At 39.7% G+C, this 22,200-nt stretch overlaps 1 protein-coding gene across 1 annotated transcript; it reads right to left on the minus strand.

The window, feature by feature from the left end:
- Nucleotides 1-9,934: 9,934 nt before the first annotated feature.
- Nucleotides 9,935-20,443, minus strand: LOC123828417 (zinc finger protein 709-like). Its single transcript, XM_045853363.1, has 4 exons — nt 20,311-20,443; nt 12,962-13,088; nt 12,694-12,754; nt 9,935-12,297 (listed from the first exon to the last, which is right to left on the minus strand). The coding sequence occupies exons 1-4, from the start codon at nt 20,311-20,313 to the stop codon at nt 10,737-10,739; spliced, it is 1,752 nt and encodes a 583-aa protein (XP_045709319.1). The 5' UTR covers nt 20,314-20,443; the 3' UTR covers nt 9,935-10,736.
- Nucleotides 20,444-22,200: the final 1,757 nt, after the last annotated feature.

Raw genomic sequence — 22,200 nt, forward strand, 5'->3', positions numbered from 1 at the left:
CACAACGCCTGTACGGGCCGTCACCCCACCCCTCTGCCCCAGAGAGGCCTCTGATTGGACAGCTTATAAGTCCCTGCCCCCACGCGCCTGAGTGACAACCACCGGGAGGACCTGTGGCTTTGCTGTACCAGCTCTGTCGGAGGCCCAGAGTCGGTCTGTTCCCTCCCTCCCCATCCTGCGTCCCGCCGACATAAGCTTTTAAACAGAACTTGTTCCTGGCCTGGGGCTTATTCCTTTGTCTTTTCCACAGTTCGTCGGAAGGCGTGGTCAGAGATGCTAGCAGAATCCCTGATTCAGTTTCAAGATGGAGCAAGTACACTCGAGGGTGGGGCAGGCCAGGCCACCCTGGAATGAGAGGGTGTGATACCTTGTAGAGGGTCCGGGATTCGGCGTAAGGCTGCGATCTCACTCATAGAACTGTGACCCTTGTTTAGAAACACAGACAATCTGACCTCACCGTTTGTAACAGTCTGGCTCCATTTTAGTCTTGATCCTTGCAAGCCTTGAACTTCCCACCCATCCCTTTCCCAGACCTTCTCATCTGGCCCTTAAGAGAAAGAATCCTAGAGCTCTAGGCTCTGAAGGGAAGCTGGAACCCCGCCGGGCACGGGGACTCTTCTCAACTTAGTCACAAGGTGTGAGATGTGTTCATTACATTCTCAGGTGTATGTTGGACACTAAAAAAAATTAATTTTAGGTCAGTTTTTCCTTGTGACCCTAGAAAACTTAAAAATGTAAGCAGATTTAATATCTCTAACATTTAATTCCTATTTTTATTGCTATAAGCAAAACTATTATAAATCATCATGTAATTTTGGGATGCACTTGGGAACTTTCCCAGTTTTACTGAGGTATAATTAACTAGTAAAATTATATTTAAAGATTACACCATGATGATTTGATATACATATACTACAGTGTACACTTTATACAGCTGTCACTCTCAGTCTTCCCATCTTCCTCCTCCCATACCCTCCCCTGGACAATCCCTAATTATCTTCTGTCTCTACAGAGTTCCCTATTAGGTTCTTTCATATGCATGCCATAAAAAATATATGGTCTTCATGATTAACTTCACTCAGCATAATTTTTTCAAGGCGCATCCCTGTTGTAGCTTATGTTAATATTTCATTTGTTTTTATGGTTGAGGAATATTTCATTGTGTCAACTGAAAATCAGTATTGACTAAGTGTTTCTGTTACTGGCCTGCTGGGTTCTTGTGATCTCCTAGGACAGAAATCAAAAGAGATCGCCCAAAACCAATATACAGTTTTGGCTGGGAATCAAACCAGGGTCTCCCACATGGCAGGTGAAAATACTACCACTAAATAATCCTGGGTTCTTAAGAAACCCCAGGATAGAAATTGAGAGAGTTCATCACAAGAATTAGGGCTCAGGTGAAGGTTTATTAAATAGCTCATATACCAAGGGAGACAATACTGAAAGGGAAAAGGAGAAATGCTGCTCTCCGACAAAAGCCAAGGAACAGTTTTGAGGCGGGAAAAGTGATGTCTGTGATGTTTAAGTATATAGACTTTGGGTGCCTTCCCAGTGGAACTAGGTGCTTCTCTTGGCAGGGTGTATCTCATTAGCATGGGGTTAAATCTTCATCAGGATGTGTTTTTTAGCATTTAAATAAGAGAGGGTCACCAACTGCCCCCCCCAAAACAGTCTTTTTTGCAAGTCACATGTGTGACTTGAAAGACACAAAATTTAAACTCGTCAAAGTAAATCTTGCAGACAGCAGTGTCCTTCAGTCTAGCAGCTAATTGTCTTTATAGCACAGGTGGCAAACACAATGCCCTTGGGCCAAATCCAGCCCTCCGCCTTGTTTTATCCCACCGGAAACCTTGTTTCTACCAGGGGGCAGCACCGAGCTCTTGCTTAACTGTTAAAGAGTAGTTATATTTATATAGTCCTAAAATTACATTTGGCCCTTTGAAGGCAAGGCTGCAAGGCTGATGTAGCCCCTGGTGAAAATGAGTTTGACACCCCTGCTATAGAGGGAAGACCTTAGGATTGATTAATGAATGAGTTTTTGGATTCCTGACAGCTGGCCCTGGGGAGTAGCCTGCCTACTTCGTTTTGTCTCCAAAAAGGATTTATTTGGGACAAAAGAAAGAAATGCAATGCAGTATAAGCAGACACGGCAAGCCATGTGCACACCTTGCCCAGCATGCCAAGATGGAGAAGTATTTATAGATAGGAAAAGTGAAGTTAAGGGGAGAGGCAATTACAAACAGAGCTTTGTTGTAAGCAGAGCTATTGCTGGAGGCTTCTAGGGATGACCTAGAGTGCAAGAACTCCTCCCATAAGCCCAAGCTCCTCCCACAGAGGCTCCCGACAGACCTGTTCTTTACAGTCTCATTATCATCTTTATCATCCCTCCCCATTGATCAAGATCTTTCTCTGAAAGCCTCACTGACCAATAGGCAGGTCTTCCAACTTCAGCATCCTTTTGTCCCTTATTATCAGGAAGGACCTTTCCTAGGTGTTGTCTCTCGGATCAGATGGAAGGTGTATGGACCAGCAACAGCTTGTGTCCAAGGTTAACAAGCAACAGGTACAGAGCTTAATAACAAAAATTTAAAACAGAATTAGAACAACATAGTAAGCTTAATTTATATGGTGAATTTAAATCAGGAGCTCAAACCTGCAGGTAATAAAACAAAAATCATGCTTATCTTGGATAGATAAAAGTTTTTTTTAAAAAAACATTTTATTTATTTTTTCAGAGGGGGGAAAGAAGAAAGAAAAAGGAGAGAAACATCGATGTGTGAGGTTCGGTTGCCTCTCACATACTCCCAACTGGGGACCTCGCCTGCAACCCAGGAATGTGCCCTGACTGGGAATCCAACCAAAGGCCAGTGCTCAATCCACTGAGCCACTCCAGCCAGGGCTAGATCAAAGTTCTTGATGACACATTCAATAACCAGAAAACCAGGAAACCCTCCTTTCAACAATAGATTAGGAAATGTGAACAAGGCCATGTTCTTTCCAAGGAAAATAAAAAATTAAGAATAAATAGTAAGAAAAAGGTTTGTATAGGCCTGATTCACTGTTCAGGGAAAGGTGTTTCCTTCAAAGGTCACCTGCTTTAAATTTTGACAGTTTTAAGTCATGAGAGTATGTATGGTTCCAGCCAAGGTTCGGTGACTTTTTTAGGTGTGTCGCATATCCAAGACTCTACTCCCTGGGGTTTAGCACTACAGGGTTTAGTCAATGGTACCTAATAGAGGCCCTTCCAGCAAGACTCCAGGCGCGGGTCCTGATAGGGAATTGAACCAGCAAACCTTTCAGTTTTGGGGATGATGCCCAACCAACTGAGCCACACCAGTCAGGTCTGGAGGGAGTCTTTTTTTAAGGTATCTTTTTCAGTATACAAAATCTCTAGGTTGTAGGATGTGGGTTTTGAGTTTTCATTTCCTTGGAGTGCACTATACAAAGATTTCACTACTAAAGCATGATTACTTTTCCATTGAAGCAATTAAGCCTTTAGAGTATGTCCCCCTTTATCAGCTGTGGGTCAAAAGGAGCAGGAGCCAAATGCATGGGGCATCTTGTAATAATCTCAAAAGGTGAGCGCTTATGAGTTCTGAAGGGGTGGGGCTGAGGGTTTTTTTACTTTTTTATTGAGGCGATACTGGTTAATGAAATTATATAGGTTTCATGTGTACCGTTCTGTAACACATCATCTATATACTGTGTATTCACCACCTCAAGGCAAGTCTTCCATCACCATTTATCTCCCCTAGATGAAATTTCAAAGGATCAACAGCAATGCTTTTGGCCAAAGTATTTGAAGAGTTACTACACATTTTGCCAATTGAATTTTAATAATGCCATTAGTGCATTGAACTAAACTGCAGGATTGAAGGTGGGAAAAGAAAGCACAGGGAAAATGTTGCAGAACTGGACAAATAGCACAGACTTGTTGCAGCATCTTATCTGTAAAACGTGTTCCTCAATCAGTGTGGAGTTTCCTAAGCAGAAATAATCTTCTCTAAATAGGACTTCAGCCACTGTAGAGGCAGTAACTTGTCTACAGGGGAAAGCCTCAGTCTGTGAGAAATCATATATGCCATGAATAAATATACTTATATCCATGAAATGAAGGAAGATGTATAAAATCTATTTGCCAAGCCTCAAATGGTCTTTTAAGCCATTTAAAGTGAACAGGGTTGCATTTTGGACAGATGAGATAAAGGTTGGTGCTTTTTGCAGCCTTGTTCATATCTCCCCACCAATACTAATGTGGACCGTAGTTTTGCCGGTGGGCTGTGGTTTGATGCATGTGCAGTAGTCAGGTGTGAAAATTTCAGTTTCGGGTAGGAATGGGTTGTTATTTGGTCTGGTTTCTGTTTTTATCAAACCAGCAATTGTGGGACTTTCAATCTTGTTTTTCTTTCTCTGAAGCTGATTGTTGAGCTTCTCTGGTCAATTTTTCTTTTCTTTTCTTTTAAATTTTTATTTACTTATTTTTAGAGAGAAGGGAAGGGAAGGGAGGGAGAAAGAGAGAGAGAGAGAAACATTGATGGGTTGCCTCTGGTACAATGTGGTTTATTGCTCAGAGATCTCAGACAAACGTCCACCCTAATCCTCTGGGTTTTTCTCATAGGTAAAATGGGAATGTTACAAGGGCTAGTGCAAAAGATAATAAGGCCCCAAGTTAGGTAATCTGCTATTATTGGCTTCATACCTTGAAGGGCCTCTTTATTTATATGATATTAATTCTGGGAAGAGGTTTTAAAGGATCAGTGCTAATCTTAATAGGAGATGCACTGTGGATTCTGCCAATGTTAGTTAAATTTTTTTTTCCATAAAAAAGATGGCAGTTGGTCTGACTGGAACAACCCTTAACAATGCTCCCGTATTCAGCTGCTGAACTGTCATAAACAGAATGAAAGATGTTGGAAGGCCATTTAATTCACCTAATTGTCCATTCTGACAGTTACTATCAAGTCCTAAGTGAGACAGCTGAGGGACCTCAGATTCCAAGGGTGCCTGGTAAGGAAACTGAAGAGCTGCCACTGACCTGCTGCCCCTTGCCCAGATGCCAAGGACACCAGATAGCCAGATAAAACACTGAGTAAGCCCACCACAAGAATGTTACCACCCCTCCACTCCCTGCTTGACAAAAAAGTTTGCAGAATTTTATCTCCTTTCTAACTGCTTGCTTCTTGACAGACATTAAAATCACTGCTGTGTATGCCTAGTTGAACAACCACATAGGCACAGGGATCGTTGCCAAGCAACCCAACAGAAAAAGGGAAGTGCACACGAGCTCTCCGCTCCCTTGCCAATAAAAGCCTTTCCCTTAAGGCATTCTGGGAGCAGCCTATTCCCTTTCCCTTTTCAGTGCTGCTTCCCTTTTGCACAACTAAACCTTTGTCTATTCCGGTTTCTGGTGATCTCTTGATTTCTATCCTAAGAGACTGCAAGAACTCAGGGTGCTGTAACACAAGGTTATTTTCCTCTTTCAATAGCAGGATCTTCCAACCTGATACTTCTCTAGGAAGTCTTGGCCTAATAAATGGGTGGGGCAGAGGAAAGAGGAGAGGGCAGTATGTATCTCTTAAAGGGTATAAACAAAAATGAATAGGTTCAGAAACATGAACCTGTTTATACGAAATCCCCACTATTTGAACTGTTTTATTACTCTGAGGCAGGGGCTGTCTTACGACAGTGGGGCTGAGCACTGAGAGGGTAGCACCAGTGTCAACAGGAATAGAAATAGTCTTCCTAGGAAACTGAAGAGGAGTTTCTCCAAGCTGATTAAGAGAGGGACTGGGAAAGGCCCCGGCATGGGGGCGAGGAGAACCTTGGGAAGGCGGGTTAGAAGACTGACGGCAGCCTCTGAAGCACTGGGACCTAGGGCAATCCATGTCCCACGGTCCTGGCTCTTCGCTATAATGGCCAAGTTTGAGGTCTTTGGGTTTAGGGCCTCTCCTCTGCCAAGGCCAAAGATGAAAAATCTTGGCAATCTTACTTCCAGGTGGCTCATCTAGAGAATGGGCAGGCTAATGGGCCAAATTCACTCAATCTAGAGTGGAGGTGGTTTCCTATTCCATCCTGGTCTTCTTACCCTTGAGGGTAAGATCTCTCTGTTCAGCCCACTGACAGTAAAAAGTTACCTGAATGGGATCAGCATCTGCAGAAAGACCAGAATTTTCCTTAAAAAGGACCTGAAGTTGATTGTAATAGTCATGAGTGGATTCACGGGACTTTGGTGAGCAAGTCTGAATATTGCTTCAATCAACGGGCTTTGGGAAAGCCTTAGGAATTGCTTGGTGTAATTTTTGAGCAAGTTTTCTAGCTTCTTCCCAACAATTGGAGGTTTGCTTTTTTCTAAGTCCCATTCAGAATGTTTCTGCCTGGCAATTTTCATCCAGTGTTGAGCCTGGCTTCCACCAACCACCATACAAAATAGCTGATAAAAACCAGAAAGCCCAGGCTGACAGGTCTGAATAACAATTATCAAATTCCTCAGAAAACTTGGGATGATCTTTAGTTATCTAAGGAAATTCCTTAACAATGGCTTGCAACTCAACTTCAGTTGAGGGTGCTTATGCAATTGAGGTCTATTAGAATCCAAAAAGGGTTTAATTTGAAATGGGAAAGTACTGGTAAGTTTAGAGGAAGAAAGAGTGGGAGAGGATTCAGGAGAAAATGGAGCCAGAGGTGGGACCACTGTGGTAGGGGAAGGCAAGACGCTGTGGGAGGTGGGCAAGAAGCCCTTGTACACGCTGGAGAGACCCAAGGCAAATCTCCAGAGAAGTACGGGGGGACCAGGAGATCCTGAGACAGTGGAGTAAATGGGGAAGGACGAGACAATGCTGTAGAGGGGGAAGACGTGGCTTAGAAGGTATTCTCTCTCTTTTAATATTTTCAGTAGCCTCTGCAAATTCCAAGACTTTATTTCACAAATGGGTAACTTCAGATTCTTGGTGTCATTTGGAAACCTTAAAATACTATTCTAAATAAGCATTCCTCTCAGTGTAACCAATTTTAGCATTATTATTATCCACTTAGTTTTAAGAAAATTAAGTTTAGGAATCTTAGAAGTTCCCCATTGTGGCCACTGATTTTCTGAATTACTTTAATGACGACACTCCATAAAGAGATACACAGCCACCCCCACTTTCCTATTTTGTCACTTATCATCATTTCCTTTTCTTTAATGCCTTTATTTTCTGCTTAGAAAACAAAGCTTACTCATTTCACCATCTCTTTTCCTACAAAAATGTAAACACCAGGAGTGCCTGCAAGAACTTCTTTCCTTGAAGCCTATTTATCCACACCCTAGAGATCCTGGAATAATTGTGTTATGTATTTTTAATCTACACAGCGTGGCATATGAGGAATGTTGAAAAATAAGCATGAAGAGGATAGCCTCTGAGCAAAAAATGCTTCATTGGAAGAGGCATCCTGACTTTGCAAGGTATATGATAAAAGTCTTAAGTACCTTACAAAGAAGTAATTAGAAATTCTTGTTTTTATTAACATACTTATGGGAAAGGATTGAATACCCTGCAAGAAATATTTCAGTATTTTGATAACAAGAAAGGCAAAAGCTGTTCCAGAGAACTGGAGCTGGCCTGGTGCCCCCTAAAAGGGTTAGCTATATCCTGTTGACGAGAAAAATGTCACACATGTCCCCGACCAGACAAAGCTACTCCATGGCCATGATGGATCAAGACAAAAACAAAGGCATTTTGTAACCATTTTTCTGTAAGTGGTGAATGAGAACAGATCCCAAAGAAGAATAAAAATAACTAAAAATCCCCTGTTTTAATATTGCAGATTGGTGCTTCTCACAAATTAGGCTTAGCATCAAGCTATTCTTTCTGCCTCCTAGGTAAGCACTTATGATCACCCAGGATAGAATAAATTTACTTCCTCATAGTATCCAATCCATAAAAATATCCTGCTTCTTTGACCAGCAATTAAATCACTTAACACAAGTCAAAATCCAATAAGAAATCCCTTTGCTGCTACTGTTACACCCAATAGCCGTTTGTGGTTTGTGAACATTATTATTACTAGAATTCATTACACCCCAATTTTTGACTAGAGGTGATCCTGTGTCTTTGGCAGGAGGGGACTGAAAAACATATGATTTAAATTTCTGGTATTATGAATGAATAAAAAACTAGTCTCATGACAAAAATTCTAACTATAATAGAATACAAATAAAAATGTTTAAGATAAACTATCTATCCCTTACTGGTGTGGCTCAGTTGGTTGGGTGTCATCCTGCAAAGTGAAATTTGCTGGTTTGATTCCCAGTCAGGACACATGCCTAGGTTGTGGGTTTGGTCACTGGTCAAGGTGTGTGCTAGAGGCAACCGATCGATGTTTCTCTCCCTCTCTCTCCTTCCCTTACCCTTTCTCTAAAAAAATAAGATAAAATATCTAAATTTGTACACACATGATAATTTTGATTCAGAATATATATAATTAAATGGAGAAAATGATAGGTTGATCTGAAAATATATAATTACAATGAGACATGCAATACATCCTCTCAGGAAATAAAAAAAACAATAATATTTCTCAGCTTACAAGTACTTGTAAACTAGTTAATATAATATTTCTAAGAAAAAAACTACAGAACACTCATTGGAGAAAACAGTGCCCATACGTTCAATCATATATGCTCAAAGATAATTAAAAGCATATGGAGAGCTAACATTCTGCTATAACAGGAAACACCCAGAATGCGCCTGACATCGGAGAGGTGCCAAGTCTCACAGGGAGGACAGGGTCAGGGCAGTCAGCACGCAGCACCGGAGCAAACTCCAGCACGGTTCTTTCGGACCGCACCACTGCGGCCGTCAGAGTGGAATCAGGAACACGTGCTCACTAGCGGTATCAACAGAACAAGGGGTTTACTATACAAATTAGACCTTATACAGATACAATGTAGGGCTGAGTAGAGTTAGTCTTCAGAGAGCATTCTCTATGATGAGTCTACATTTTTTGCCTGGCAGACACACGAAGTCTTGCAGAACCCAAACTGCACTCACTGGACCTTCAACTGTAGAAGCCAAAAACTGAAATCAAATGTGAGGCAACCAGCCACTCGTGGTTTTGAAGATACTACTTTTTCCCCAACTATAGTTTATATTCAATATTATTCAGATGTATAGCGCAATGGTTATATAACCATATACTTTACATTGTGTTCCTCTGATATGTCCAGTGCCCATGTGGCACTGTACAGTTATTACCACAATATTATTGACCACATTTCCTATGCTGTACTTTACATCCCCCTGCCTATTCTGTAACTACCAATTTATATTTCTCAGTCCCTTCACCATTTTCACCCAGTCCCCCAATTTCCCTGCCCTCTGGCAACCATCAGTCTATTCTTTATATCTAGAAGGTTTTAATTTTGTTTCTTTTGTTTTTTAGATTCCACATATAAGTAAAATCATATGGTATTTGTCTTTCTCTGACTGACTTATTTCCTTTAGCATAATACCCTCTAGGTCCACCCATTTTCGACAGCAAATGATATGATTTCATTCTTTTTTATGATCAAGGAGGATATTCTTGATTGGTAGGGCAAAGAATGAAGAAAATGGTCTGGAAGCAAGTGTTAGCAAAGGCCCTATGCATCTGTCTGTCTTATCTGTATAGGTGGCTGCATAATCCTATTTCACTTTGTGCTCCAAGTTCATGTGAGATAGACTCTGGTGAATTCTAACATAGAACGTAAAAGCAACAGATTCTAGAAACTGTAGTTCACGATATTACTCATGTTGCTATATCAGTCAAGAAGTGTCATCTCCAACTCCAGATTTTTTTGTCTCAGCACAGATCTCTCTTCTTCATGCTAACCTCACTGCCCAAATCCCAACCACAGGAATGATAAAGAACAAGGGGCAGCAGATGAGAATAATTCACGACACTATATTCTATGATGAACTGTGCACACTTACAAATTCATTTATTTACAAGGAAAACAAAATAAAGCTCTTCAGGCAAATGAAAAGGTAATTTTCTGTTAAGAAAGGAAGCTGGAATATATATATATATGAGATATGAAAGGGTAAAACATATCCAGACTTGCCATAGGAGGCCAGTAGAAAGAAAAAAAAACCCAACAAATACCAAAATGTCATTTTCCAATGGTCCTTTCCTTACAGGTCACTTACAAAATGATATAAAAAATTAAACCTACTTGCATGTGAGAAATACACTTCAATTCACCCACAAATCTACAATTCAGTATTTACTTGCAAAATTAAGTAGAACTCCATAATATAGAAAATTACTTAAAGAACAGGTCAGTAATAAAGACCATGTATGTATGTTTATAATATTTTTTTCATGTCATGACATTTCTAGAGTATCCTACATGAATTAATTTTCAATAGGCTATCCATATTAATTACATGAATATAATTTATATATTTCCAATGCAGTTTTCACATTACTTTGAAAATATTTGATAAAATAAAAATTGTCTTATTTTTCAGTTACATAATTTCTACCCAGTATACACTCTCACATGGTAGAGATTTGAGATGTGAAAGTTTTCCTATATTGTTTACATTTAGTAGAATTTTCTCCACTGTGAGGTTGTGTGTATAGCTTCCCAAGGAAATGAGAAAACTAAAGGCTTTTACACATTCTTTACACACAAAGGGTATCTCTCCAGTGTGATTCTTACATTTTCACAAAAGTCTCTCTCACATTCCTTGGAGTATTCATAGATTTTTTTCTTAGGTATGAGTTCTTTCATGATTTCGTAAAGAACTGGGACGACTGAAGGCTTTATTACAATCATTACATCGATAGGGTTTCTCTCCAGTGTGAGTTCTTTCATGTGTTCTTAGTGAGCTAGGACAATCAAAGGCTTTCCCACATTCCTTACACTTGCAAGGCCCATCTCCAGTGTGCTTTATCATGTGTCTTTGAACATTGGAAAGAGAAATGAAGGCCTTCCCACATTCCTTACATTCATAGGGCTTCTCTCCACTATGAGTCCTTTCATGTTTTTGAATGGAACTGAGGTAAGTGAATGCTTTCCCACATTGCTTACATTCGTAGGGCTTCTCCCCAGTGTGACTTCTTTCATGCTTTTGAAGGGAACAGGGAAAACTGAAGGCTTTACCACATTCCTTACATTCATGAGGTTTTTTTCTAGTATGAGATCTTTCATGATTTTGAAGAGACCTGGGAGTACTGAAGGATTTACCACATTCCACACATTCATATGGCTTTTCTCCACTGTGTGTGCTTTCATGATACCGAAAGTAATTTGGGCAATCAAAGACTTTCCCACACTCCTTGCACTTGTAAGGCCCATCTCCAGTGTGCTTCATCATGTGTCTTCGAAAGTTGGTGAGAGAACTCAAGGCTTTTCCGCACTCCTTACATTCATAGGGTTTCTCTCCAGTGTGATTCCTTTCATGTTTTCGAAAGTAGCTTGGACAACTGAAGGCTTTGCCACATTCCTTACATTCATAGAGCTTCTCTCCAGTATGACTCCGCTCATGTTTTCGAAAGTAACTTGGACAACTGAAGGCTTTACCGCATTTTTTACATTTATAGGGCTTTTCTCCACTGTGTCTCCTTTCGTGACTTCGAAAGGATCTAGAACAACTGAAGCCTTTACCACATTGCTGACATTTATAGGGTTTCTCTCCAGTATGAATTCTTTTATGTTTTCGAAAGTAACTTGGACAACTGAAGGCTTTGCCACATTTTTTACATTCATAGGGCTTTTCTCCACTGTGCCGCCTTTCATGACTTTGAAAGGATGTAAAGCAGCTGAAGGCTTTACCACATTGCTTACACTCATAAGGTTTCTCTCCAGTGTGAGTTCTTTCATGTTTTCTAAAGTAACTGGGACAACTGAAAGCTTTGCCACACTGCTTACATTTATACGGTTTCTCTCCTGTGTGAGACAGTTCATGAGTTCGACAATAACTGAGGCAACTGAAGGCTTTATCACAGTGCTTACAAAGATAGGGTTTCACTCCAGTGTGAATCCTTTCATGCCTTCGAAAGGATTGGCGATACTTGAAGGCTTTCCCACATTCCTTACATTTATATGGCTTTTCCTCATATTCCAGATACTCAAATGATTTGGGTGTAGTATGAGATCTCATATGCCTGTTAAAGAATGAATGATTCATGAAGATTCCACACACACTGCATTCACATAGTTTTATTCCAGTAGAAGTTTTCTTTTTCTGGTTGTGATTTGGAATCTGACTGAAGTTTTCTCCACATTGACTACCTTGTTTACTTTTACCCAGTCTCTCTACTATGTGACTGCTGTAAAAAGCAAAGAGGATATTGTTAATATCTTGTTTATTAATAATTTTACATTAATAGTTATTAGAATAATATTTTTACCATAACCAAGGGAAGTGTAAGTTTTCAGTGCTTTCTGATTGTTTGAAAGTGCCAAATGCTTTGCAAAAAGAGGGCTTGATCATTGCTATTATCAAAACAGTGTATTCATAAATGGGATTTCAAAATACTATTTCTAAATGTACTAATTTTGAAACACTAAACATCTAATTCACATGTGAGAAAAAAACTTTGATGAAAATATGGCAAGAATAAATAAATTTAAGACTTGGCCAATTTGGTTTATGTGCTGTTTAAAAATCTTCATGACAAACTCAGATTCACGGGACACTGTTCTCTCACATGAATGTGACTCACCTTAAATTTGTCCCGTGATGTTTGTAGTGATCTTCAATGTCACGGTCTTTGCATATTTCTCCTAAAATGCAGACCAGGAAAAATAATAAACTATAAAACCTTATAGAAAAACTGTTACATGATAAGTCCATGATGAGCGGTGACCACGTCTGGTGTATTTACCAATGTATTCCCTTTCCACATTCCACTCCTTGGAACTCCACTGAGGAGCAAGCAACATTAGTTTTCTACTGACTAAGCAAGTAAACGAGAACGTTGTCATCCTTACCTATTGAGGCCAAGTTCCTGAAGGTTTCCCTCATCACATCCCTGTAGAGTTTCTTCTGTGAAGAATCCAGTAGAGCCCACTCCTCCAGGGTGAACTTCACACTCACATCCTCAAAGGCCACCAAGTCCTAAAACACCCCAAATATGTATACAGGAGAATAGGTGAGATGAACAGCACTAGGAATCCGTACTCAATTCATAAGAAATTCACATATGACTGGAAAAAAGCCCGCAAATATGTGGAGACTAAACAACATGCTGCTAAACAAGCAATAGATCAAAAAGAAAATATAGGATGTCAAAAACTATCTGAAACAATACAAACAAAAACACAACTTTTCAAACTTTATGGGATGCAGCAAAAGCAGTTCTAAGAGGGAAGTTTGTTAACTACACAGACCTACCTAAAGAAAGCAGAAAACTCTACATTGAAAGGAAATAGAAAGAATAATCTAGCTCTACACTGAAAGGAAGCACAAAGGAAGAACAAATACAACCCAAAGTAAACAGAAGGAAGAAATAATTAAGATCAGGGCAGAAATAAATGAACTAGAAGTTTTAAAGACAATGGAAAATATCAGTAAAACTAAGGGCTGGTTCTCTGAAAAGATAAACAAAATTAAAAACTTTAGCCAAGCTCATCAAGAAAAAAAGTGAGAGAGCCAAATAAAGAAAACATAATTGAAAGAGATGTCACAACCAACACTACAGAAAGACGATGACTACTATGAACAATAGCCTAAACAAGAAGAAATATAAACTCTAAACAGACCAATTACTAGCAATGAAATTGAAGCAGTAATAAAAAAAATCCCAACAAATAAAAGTCTAGAACCAACCAGATGGCTTCACAGGTGAATTCTACCAAACATTCAGATAAGAATTAATACATATTCTCCTTACTATATTTCAAAAAATATGAAGATGAAGGAATGTTCCCAAACTCATTTTACAAAGCCAGCATTACCCTGATACCAAAACCAGACAAAGAGATTACAAAAAAATAAAATGACATGCCAATATTCTTGATGAACATGGATGTAAAAATTCACAACAAAATATTAGTAACCCATATTCAACAATACCTTAAAAGGATTACATACCATCACTTAAATAGGATTTATCCCAGGGATGTAAGGATAGTTCAACATCCATAAGTCAATCAATGTGATACATCACATTAACAAAATAAAGAAAAAACTATATGGTCATCAAAATGGATGCAGAAAAAGCATTTGACAGAATTCAAAATCCTTTCATGATAAAAACTCTAAACAAAGTGGTTATAAAAGAAATATGGCTCAATAGAATAAAGGCTATCTATGACAAACCCACAACCCATATCACACTCAATGGTGCAAAGCTGAAAGCTTTTGCATTAAGATTAGGAAAAAAAAAGGATGGCTAATATCACCACTTCTATTAAACACAGTATTGGAAATCCTAGCCACAGAAATCAGACAAAAAAAAAAAAAGAAGTAAAATTAACCCAAATGGAAAGGAAGAAGTGAAATTCTCATTATTTGCCGATGACGTGATCCTATATATAGAAAACCAAAAAGACTTCAACAACAACAAAAACTATTTGAACTAATAAATGAATTCAGCAAAGGTGCAAAATACAAATCAATATACAGAAATTAGTGTGTTTCTACACACCAATAACAAATTATCAGAATGAGAAATTAAGAAAGAGGTTCCACTTATAATTGCATCAAAAGCATAAAATATCTAGGAATAAATTTGACTAAACAGATGAAAGGCCTGTACTCTGAAAACTATGAGACATTAAAGAAAAATATTGAAGAAGATACATATAAATAGAAGGATATACTTTGCTCATGGATTATAAGGATTAATATTGTTAAAATGTCCTTACTACCTAAAGCAATATACAGATTCAATGCATCCCTATTAAAATGTCAGTGACATTCTTCTTATAATTAGAACTACTCTTAATATTTATATGGAACCACAAAAGACCCCAAATAGCCAACAAAATCTTAAAACAACAGGAGGTATCATGGTCCCTGATATCAAACTATACTACAAAGCTACAATAATCAAAACAATGTACTTACTGGCATAAAAACAGATATATAGAGCAATGAAATAGAATAGAAAGCCCTCAAATAAGTCCTCACTCATATAGTCAATTAATCTACAACAAAGGAGGCAAAGGAGGCAAGGGTGTACAATAAGATAAAGATAGTCTCTTCAGTAAGTGTTGCTGGCAAAATTTGACAGATACACGCAAACAAATGAAATTAAACCACTTTCTCTCACCTATACAAAAATAAACTAAAAATGGATTAAAGACATAAATATAAGACCTGAAACCATAAAATTTCTGGAAGAAAACATAGGCAGTCAACTCTTTGACATTGCTCTTAGCAATATATTTTTGGACATGTCTCCTTGGGCATGTGCAGCAAAAAAATAAGTAAGTAAGTGAGACTACATCAAACAAAACACAGTGAAGGGAACCATCAACAAAACAAAAAGACAATTTGCTAAAGGGGAGAGGATATCCACAGGTGATACATCCAATAAGGGATTAATATCTAAAATATATTGAAAAAACTCATAAAACTTAACACCAAAACCCTTCCAAAAAATCCAGTTAAAATATGGACAGAGGACTCCATTTCTCTAAGAAGGACACAAAGATGGCCAACAGACATGAAAAGATGCTCAGTATCACTAATCATCAGAGAAATGCAAATTAAAACTGCAATGAAATATCACCTCACACTTGTCAGAATGGCTATAATCAATAAATTAACAAGCAACAAGTGTTGGTGAGAATGTGGACAAAAGGTAACCCTTGAGCAGTGTTGGTGGGATTATAAATTGGTGTAGCCACTATGGAAAACAGTGGGAGGCTCCTCAAAAAATTAAAAATATAACTACCTCTTGACCTAGCAATTCCACTGCTGTGTATTAATTGAAAAAATCCAAAACACTATTTTGAAAAGATATACACACCCTTATGTTCATTGCAGCATTACTAGTAATAACCAAGGTATGGCAGTAACCTTGATGTCTATCAGTACATGGATGGATAAAGACATGTAATTGCTACACACACACACACACACACACACACACACACACACAGGAATGTCATTCAGCAATAAAAATAAAATCAAATCCTGCAATAAAAATAAAATAAAATCATACCATTTACCCTGGCTGGTATAGCTCAGTGGATTGAGCGTGGGCTGTGAACCAAAGCACTGCAGGTTTGATTCCCAGTCAGGGCACATACCTGGGTTGCAGGCCACGGCCCCCAGCAACCACACATTGATGTTTCTCTCTCTCTCTCACTCTCTCTCTCTCCCTCCCTCCCTTCCCTCTCTAAAAATAAATAAATAAAAATCTTTAAAAAAAGAATTATTGCCCTGGCTGGCATAGCTCAGTGGATTGAGCATGGGCTGTGAACCAAAGTGTCGCAGGTTCGATTCCCAGTCAGGGTACATGCCTGGGTTGCAGGCCATGACCCCCAGCAACTGCACATTGATGTTTCTCTCTCTCTCTTTCTCCTTCCCTTCCCTCTCTAAAAAATAAATAATAAATTAATTTTTTAAAAAAAGAAAAAAAATCCTGCCATTTGAGCATGGATAGACCCGGAGGGCATTATGCTAAGTGAAATATATCAGACTGAAAAAGACAAACACCATATGATTTCACTTATATGTGGAATCTTAAAAAAATAACACAAAAAAACAAATCAAAACAAAATAAAAACAGATCGATAAAGAATAAGCTGATGGTTGCCAAAAGAGAAGTGGGTAGGGCACTGTGATTTAAAAAAGCCAAGATGGCTCAGTTATTAAGGCCGTTATTACTCTCTCTAGATTGCAGAGGCTACCAACTGGTCCTCCTCTTACTTTCCCACTCCCTATGAAAGCATTTATCTTTCCTTAAAGGGATGATTTCTCTAAAACCATATTATGATCATGTTATTTCCCTGGTCAAACCTTTCAGTGACTACTCAGTGTCTCAAGACAGAGTACTATCTGGTCAATGTATCAGTCCAGGCCTTTGAAGACCTAACCCTTCTCTATAAAAATTATACACACACACAGACATATAGTATATGCATATAACATAAATATATTAGTATATAACTAGATAACATGTTATACACACACACATACACACACACACACACAGAAAGAGTACATTAAAAGAACTAGATGTTTTCCAGTAACATAAAGAAGAAAGCAAAATGTCCCCTCTCATCACTCCTAGTCAACCTTGTACTAGAATTCTTAGCTAATGCACTTAAACAAGAAAAGGAAATAAAAGGTATACAAATTGGGAAGCAAGAGATAAAACTGTCTTTGTGGCATATGGCAAAACTGTTTAAGGCCCTGGTCAGGTGGCTCAGTTGGTTGGAGCATTGTCCCATAAACCAGGGTTGTGGGTTTGATTCCCAGTCAAGGCACATGCTTGGGTTTTGGGTTTGATCCTCAGTCAGGGCACATATGAGAGGCAGCCAGCTGATGTTTCTCTCTCTCCCTTCCTCTCTCTCTGAAGTCAATGAATACCTCCTTGGGTGAGGATAAAAAAAAAAAAAAAGACTGTCTAAGGAAAAATTCTCAAAAAACCCTAAATAAGAAAACCTCTTGAACTAATAAGAGAAGAAAAAGGTTGAAGATAAAAGGTTAATACCCGAAAGGCAATTATTGCTTTCTGTAGATCTCCACAAATACAATGAACTGATCTTTGACAAAGAACTGAAGGCGATTCAATGGGAACACATAGTCTTTACAACAAACAGTGCAAGAAAAACTGGACACCTATAAGCAAAAAATTCCCCCAAAACAACAACAAAACCCCTATAAACAGATTTTGCATCTTTCACAAAAATGAACTCAAAATGGGTCATAGATTTAGTAAAAAATGTCCGACTACAAAACTTTAGAAGATAACATAAGAGAAAATCTAGATGACTGTGGTTTGGTGATTAATGTTAAGATACAACAACAAAAGCGAGATCCAAGATAGAAAAAAATTATTAGTTTGACTACAATAAAATGAAAAACTCCTGCTCAGTAAAACACTGTATTAAGAGAATGAAAATACAAGCCACAGACTGTCAGAAAACCTTCAGAAATCACTTAATGTCTTTATGCACTAACAGTTACAAAATGCAAAATAAAAATTTTCAAGTCTCTAGCCAACTAAAAAATATGTGGTATTACAGTTTGTTCTTCCCCTATATTTCACACCAGGGGTATTTCTAGAACTAAGTAGCATATTATAAATGCATTAAGGTTTGGGTTTAGCTCCTATACGTAGTAGGATTTTAAAGATTTGCGTGAGCTTTCAGTAGTTTTCCTCACATCAATTAAAATAGAAATTCAATTGCTTTTGTCTTTTTTAAAGTTCTTTAGGGACACACATATATAAAAACTGATGTGAGCCCTGGCTGGAGTGGCTCAGTTGGGTGCCGGTCTGTGAACCAAAGGGTCACAGGTTCGATTTCCTCAGGGCACATGCCTGGGTTGTGGGCCAGGTCCCCAGTTGGAGGTGTGTGAGAGACAACCACACATTCATGTTTCTCTCCCTATCTTTCTCCCTCCCTTCTCCTCTTCTAAAAATAAATAAATAAATTAATTAAAAAAAAAACTGATGTGAGACAGAAAAACATGCATGAGAATTTAAGTACATTCACCTCAAATCTTGAAGTTCTTTTGCCTAAATGGAAAAAAACCCTCTATTTTCACAATTTTCTTGCTTTCCTCACCTCATGCTTCTCTATCATATTACAGTTTCAGAGCCCAAGTGCTCAGGGAAACTGGAGCCAAAGGCTACACTATTCAGTGGATAAAGGATCCAAAGGAAAGAAACGCAGTATTGAAAGCATCTCAGATGAGCTGCCTGCTTCCCACAGGAGAGAAGGAGAGCCCCTTTCAGAAGGTTCTACATTCTAGACTCTTCAGATTGAGACAGAACCCCTGAATGGGACAGTGCCTGGAGACAAAGGAGAAGGGACACCTGAGCAGCCCCAGGAGTGAACTCTGGGAGCTCCAACACCCTCCTCTCCCCAGGGAATAATGGAAACACTCCCCTGTCTTGGGCTTCAGCTCACAGTGAGGAAACACTTCATTGGATTTAGTGTCAGTTTCTGACCCAAATAAACTCCACGTTCACAGACCCTATCCAAGGTCACAGACTCCTGACTTTCACAGACTTTCTCAATGTGCACGAATTACACTGAATGCACCCACACTGTGGATGCAAACTCCACCCTATGTCTAGAAACAGGCCCTGGGGAGCCACAACTAAACTTTCAGAAAGAGTATCACCCCCTCCCCTATGTGCACATGCACCCCCAGTTTTCCAGGGCTCTAGCTTCGCAGTGTACAGGCTCCTTTCATGGGGGGTGTGAGCAGGTAGGACAACTGCAGAGGGAGGCTCCCCAAGAAGAATAACTGGGCCTTCAAGTACTTCCCTGTGCAGGCCCAGGGGGGCCTCGCTGTTCACTGACCACAGGCCTCTACTCCCCAATGGAATAGCTTTAGGGCAACCACCAATATTTTAAAGGGTACAAACCCAGTGTTTGAACAATCCATAAATAAAGATATCTTTTAAAGGTGACAAATCCAGAGGGTCACCGCTGACAGGACAGATCGCCCAAGAAAGTTTGCCAAGAGGAATCTACCCAGACATCCAAAGGCCTTCCTTCCCATAGGATGTCTTTTCTCAGGAACAATCCTGGGGGATCCAGTACAAGTATTTTATAGGACGTAGTTACAAGTGAGTATTTGCTTTAAAATATGGGTCTGCTTGAAATGCACTTAGGAAGACGAATAGTTGATTTTGATGCTTGAATTGGAGAGGGGAAGTTGACGTTTGTAAATTCGGGAAGGGATTTGGAAATTTAGAGTTACTGCCCCTCTTAGGGAGATACTGGGGTGGGAGTAGGGTTGTGGATTTGAGACCCGGCTTCCCAAACATTTGGAAAACGCAGGAGAAAATGGGCGCCCCCTGGGGGGAAAGGAGGTACTGGGAACCCCGCAGATCAGTTCCTCCCACGCACGGACCCGAATAAATGTCACGATTGTTCTCTGATGACCCTCCTCGTGGGCGACCCTGGGCTGCAGGGGCAGAGCTGCCTAGAAGGCGCCGGGGCTGAAATCACCGCGCAGTGACGGGACAAGACACCCACGGTCGGGCTGCTGGCCCAGCGCCCCCATGCTGTGTGCAGGAGGGGACAGAGGTTCGAGAGACAGCTTCGCGGAACCTGGACTTGACCTTGGCGAGAATGGGTCCCGCTAAAGCTGGTTATAAGCAGCACCTCGCCCCAGTCTCCGCACCCCGGCCCCGCACGCTCACCATTTTTAGGTTTCCTGGGTCCCTTGGCGTCCTCCCTACGATTCCTGGTAACGGTACAGGTCCCAACGCGATAGAGCCTGCGCCAAAGAAACCTGGGGCCTTTGAAGGCTGCTGACCCAGCGCTCTAGGATGACCGGAGCAAGCAGGACGTCCGGGCGAGTGGAGGGCCGTCGCCCCACCCACCTGCCCTCGGGCTACCCCTGATTGGACAGTTCGAAAGGCCTGTTCTTTCGCGCCTGAGTGACCGCCGGACAGGTCTTTGGAGAAGGCCAGTGGGAACTCTTCCACGGCGAGACTTTTGTGTTGAAAGTAAGACTGCGAGGCACTACAATCCTTCGAATTTCCAAAAATGCAAATCAAATTTTGGCAATAAAAACGTTTAATGGTTATTATTACTAGAAATTAATTTCAGGGAAAATGTGACAAGAAGAGAGTTTCCCCCCACATATCTTCAATATTCTTGCAGTTCTATAACTGATATCCCTTTGCATACAATGACCACCCATAGAAATGATGCATAATTTGCAATACATAAAAGTATGGAATCATTTTTTGGTGTCACTATGTGATTATTTATAATGATGCAATTTTTGTCCAACTCCCATGATTTTTTTTTAACTTTTGATCCTCTTTACCTATTTCTTCTCACCACCAGACTGCGGCAACCACCAGTCTGTTCTAGGTATCCATGAGCTTTGTTTTTGTTTGTATTTTTAAAGTTTCCACCTATAAGGGAGAGAGTATGAGGTATTTTTTTTCTCTTTCACTTAGTGTAAGGCCTCAGATCCATGCATGGTGTCACAAATGGCAAGATTTCAGTCCATCTAATAGCTGAATACTTTTCCTTTGTGCATAAAAGTATCCCATTTTTAAAATTGATTGCTCAGAGAAAGAGGAAGGGGGGAGAGAGAGAAGAAAATGTTGATTTATTGTTTCACTTATTTATTCATTCACTGCTTGATTCTTTTTCTTTTTTAAGATTTTATTTATTTATTTTTAGAGAGAGGGGAAGGGAAGGAGAAAGAGAGGGAGAGAAACATCAATGTGTGGCTGCCTCCCATAAACCACCCACTGGGGACCTGGCCTGCAATGCAGGCATGTGCCCTAACTGGGAATCGAACCAGCAACCTTTTGGTTTGCCGGCCTGTGCTCAATCCACTGAGCTACACCAGCTAGGGCCATTGCTTGATTCTTGTATATGTCATGCCCAGGGATTGAATCTACAACTTTGTGCTCTAACCATGTGAGCTACTGGCTAGCAACCACATCTTCCTTATCTATTCATCCATCTAGGCACACTTAGCTTGTTTCCATATCTTGGCTATTGTAAATAATGCTGTAGTGAACATAGGGACACATATATCATTCTGAGTTCTCATTTTCTTTGAATAAATATCCAAAAGTGGAATTGCTAAATCTTACGGTAGCTCTATTCTTTTTTTTTTTAACATTGTTATTTATTTTTAGAGTGAGGGGAAGGGAGGGAGAAAGAGGGAGAGAAACATCAATGTGTGGTTGCCTCTTGTGCACTCCCTACTGGGGACCTGGCCCACAACCCAGGCATGTGCGCTGACTGGGAATCAAACCAGTGACGTTTCAGTTCACAGGCAGGTGCTCAACCCACTGAGACATACCAACTAGGGTTGGTAGCTCTATTCTTAATTTTTTGAATAATGTCCATACCTTTTTCCATAGTAGCTGCACCAATTTACATTCCCACCAACAGTGCAGAAGGATTTTGTTTTTTCCACATTCTCACCAACATTTGTTATTTCATACTTGTAGATCTTTAGTAAATTTTAAAAAATGTTTTGCGCTTCTCAGAGTACTTATTTTCTACTTTTGATTATATTCATATATAAGAAAAAATCATGGTGGTGGCATATCTAC

This window comes from Phyllostomus hastatus, unplaced genomic scaffold, assembly GCF_019186645.2.
Source record: "Phyllostomus hastatus isolate PE091 unplaced genomic scaffold, TTU_PhHast_1.1 phas_contig_98, whole genome shotgun sequence".
NCBI lineage: Eukaryota > Metazoa > Chordata > Mammalia > Chiroptera > Phyllostomidae > Phyllostomus > Phyllostomus hastatus.

Excerpts from the sequence above, each read along its gene's own strand:
- LOC123828417 (XM_045853363.1), bottom strand. Across the intron at positions 12,755-12,961 it reads CAGGAACTTGGCCTCAATAG|GAGAAATATGCAAAGACCGT; the intron begins GTAAGGATGACA and ends TCTGCATTTTAG. Across the intron at positions 12,298-12,693 it reads CATCACGGGACAAATTTAAG|CAGTCACATAGTAGAGAGAC; the intron begins GTGAGTCACATT and ends TGCTTTTTACAG.